Source organism: Malus sylvestris, chromosome 13, assembly GCF_916048215.2.
Source record: "Malus sylvestris chromosome 13, drMalSylv7.2, whole genome shotgun sequence".
In the NCBI taxonomy this organism is placed as follows: Eukaryota; Viridiplantae; Streptophyta; class Magnoliopsida; order Rosales; family Rosaceae; genus Malus; species Malus sylvestris.
Genome location: NC_062272.1, coordinates 18,498,909 through 18,501,552, shown reverse-complemented (window position 1 = coordinate 18,501,552; position 2,644 = coordinate 18,498,909). Strand labels below are relative to the sequence as shown.

At 34.6% G+C, this 2,644-nt stretch overlaps 1 protein-coding gene across 1 annotated transcript; it reads right to left on the bottom strand.

Moving 5' to 3' along the window:
• Positions 1-1,345: 1,345 nt before the first annotated feature.
• LOC126595746 (transcriptional regulator SUPERMAN-like) lies at positions 1,346-2,303 on the bottom strand. The gene has a single exon (XM_050262049.1). The coding sequence runs from the start codon at positions 2,112-2,114 to the stop codon at positions 1,539-1,541; it is 576 nt and encodes a 191-aa protein (XP_050118006.1). The 5' UTR covers positions 2,115-2,303; the 3' UTR covers positions 1,346-1,538.
• Positions 2,304-2,644: the final 341 nt, after the last annotated feature.

Sequence of the window (2,644 nt, the reverse complement as noted above, 5' to 3'; positions counted from 1 at the left end):
TGATCATCATGCATGCAATACATGTTCTATTAATTACTCTGAATACCACAAATTGCTTTAAACTAATTACCTTGCCAGACTATTCTGCAACTTGGAAAATTAGAGTTCGTATTTTCAATTTAGTTTCAATTTACATAGCAACTAAATTGTAGCTTCCTTAATTTTACCCAAATGTAGAGCAGCAATGCAGAAGACTAGATTAGTCCAGTAGAGGTAAAATATTGTAATAAATTTGAGTTAGAGAGCCACCAGTAATTATCTTCAAAGTTTACCATTCTTTTTAGCAATGACAGAAGGTCTTCATCGAAGACAAAAATGATGAAAGGTTTCATCTAAGAGTCTTTTGCTTCTTTTGGTTGAACAAACACATGTTAGAAATCAAAGATCACGATATAGAAAGCTAATTTTTTTATTAATTTTCTTGATATAACATGCAATGATCATGTTAGATTAATTAATTCAGTACAACCTAACCTTCGAAGGAAGGATAATTATGGACAAGTGGAGACACATGCATGCTGTGGAGACACATGCATGCTAGTTCTCATCCATAAAAGAGTCGCAGAAAATAAACATAATTAAGATAGAGAAGTTCTACCTTTCATGCGTGAGAAGTGGTATTGTTGGCTATAATTAAGGGTCCATTAGTTGTTGTGTGTGTTGCCTAAACTCAAATTTCTTGTGGTTCCCTAATTCGTTAATATTTTGTTATTATATGTATGTTTTCCATGGCGCACAGTAGAGCTTCAAAGACAAAGAGGCCGTAGACCTTAAATGGCACTCTAAACTTTCATGTTTAATATGTTACTGAAGCAAATTGCAGACTTTTAATTGTATCAGCAAATGTTAAAGTTAGCAAAAAAGTAAAAATTAAGCTAGACAGAATAAATTAGACACATTTAGATGGGGTACCTTATATTCACTATGATTAATTTGATGCTCTGTGAACTTATTTTTACAAGATAAAGGGAGATGCACTTCCTAGAAGATTTCTGTAAAGACCAGGAATTTTGAAAGGTGCATGTCATCATATTAAAAGAATAACAATTTTGTAGAATTATAATTGGTAATGTAGGTGTAAAACAAAAACAAAAACAAAACAATAAAAATTCAAAGGAATTCAGTAGAAAGACTAATGAAAGATCATAGTGCAGCAGATAGGGGGCATTATGCATATAGTAGGTAGAAAGTAATAATAAATCGGTCATAATATTATTAATCTTATGTTCTAAGCTATATATATATCATGCATGGTTTGTAGTTTGTGCTAAATTAACTATACACAAAAAAGTACGTATATGCCTTTGTTAATAAGCTGTACAAATTGCAATAATACTTAATTGTACCAAGGAAATTGTCAACCTCCTCCATTGATTTTGAAATAGAGACCTACAGATATTTATGTAACAAACCTAGACAACTTAAGGAAAATACATATTTATATTTACAATGAGATTCTTAAATACCTTTTTGTGCTAAAGAAAATAGTTGGCAAACTGCTGGAGGAATTCCTTGTTACTCTTATATCCCTCGGTAGGTTATATAAACCGACCATTCCCAAGTCGAAGTTCCAAATCCACTTCATCATTACTCCTCACACCCCTTCTGAATTCATCATCCTCCAACCGCAAGCTTAAATTTGCACCCCAAAGTTCTTGGTTCATACCCAAAGACTGTGACCTTGACCCAACTGATGAATCATCATGATCATAACCGTATGGGATTCTAGGGTTAGACCCATTTGGCTGAAAATACATTTGGTAATTCATCTGATCCAAAACTGGGTAGTACCCAGAAGCCCCCTGGCTTGGAATTGGTGCACTACTATATTGATGATGATGAGAAGTACTCATGGATATGTATTGATCCTCATTCGAGTAGTGGTTTGAATTAAGTGATGATGTACCTGAGATGAGTTGCTTCGCTTTGGCTCGGTCTTTCCTGTGGATGTTCATGTGACCTCCCAAGGCTTGAGCGTTGGTAAACCCCCTCTTGCAAAATGTGCATTCGTAGCTTCGTTTCACTGTTGTAGCACCTGAATCATGATCGTCATCTCTGACTTGATCTTCATCGCTTGAACTCGTATCCGGGCTTCTTGGTCTCCAAGATTCCATGTTGAAACGCGTTGTTGCCCAACCGAATTCCTACACAGTTTTCCTCACTTGGGATCACTAAGTGGAAGAATCAATAGAGAGATAGAGGGTTGGTTGTAAGTAGGGAGGAAACCAATGGAAGGGTGAAATGTAAATGCATCTACAAGACATATTGGCATTGCTAGATACTGTGTCTTTATATTAAGCAGAACGAAGTTTTGGCATTTGGTGAAAGACTTTTTCATCTAGCCGGCGGTTCCATTTAAATTATCTTATTTATTTAATACTTTGTGTCCTTACCCTTACACTATGTTTAGATAAAGGAAATAAACTTGAAATTTTGGTAAAAGTCAGAATTTATAAATTAACATGCATCAATTCCCTTGTTTGGATTCATAAACATAGAAATTTAGAATTTTCGCGTGGAAAAAAAACTTGGACTTTGGGACCTCCAATTCCCAAGTTCAAATTTCATGTAAATAGGTGTCATTTCCCAATTTCTATGATTGAGAGTTTAAAAATAGTAAATTCCGTATTCAATTCCACTGTTC

Coding starts and splice junctions, on each gene's coding strand:
- LOC126595746 (XM_050262049.1), bottom strand. CDS start 2,114: ATGGAATCTTGGAGACCAAGAAGCCCGGATACGAGTTCAAGCGATGAA.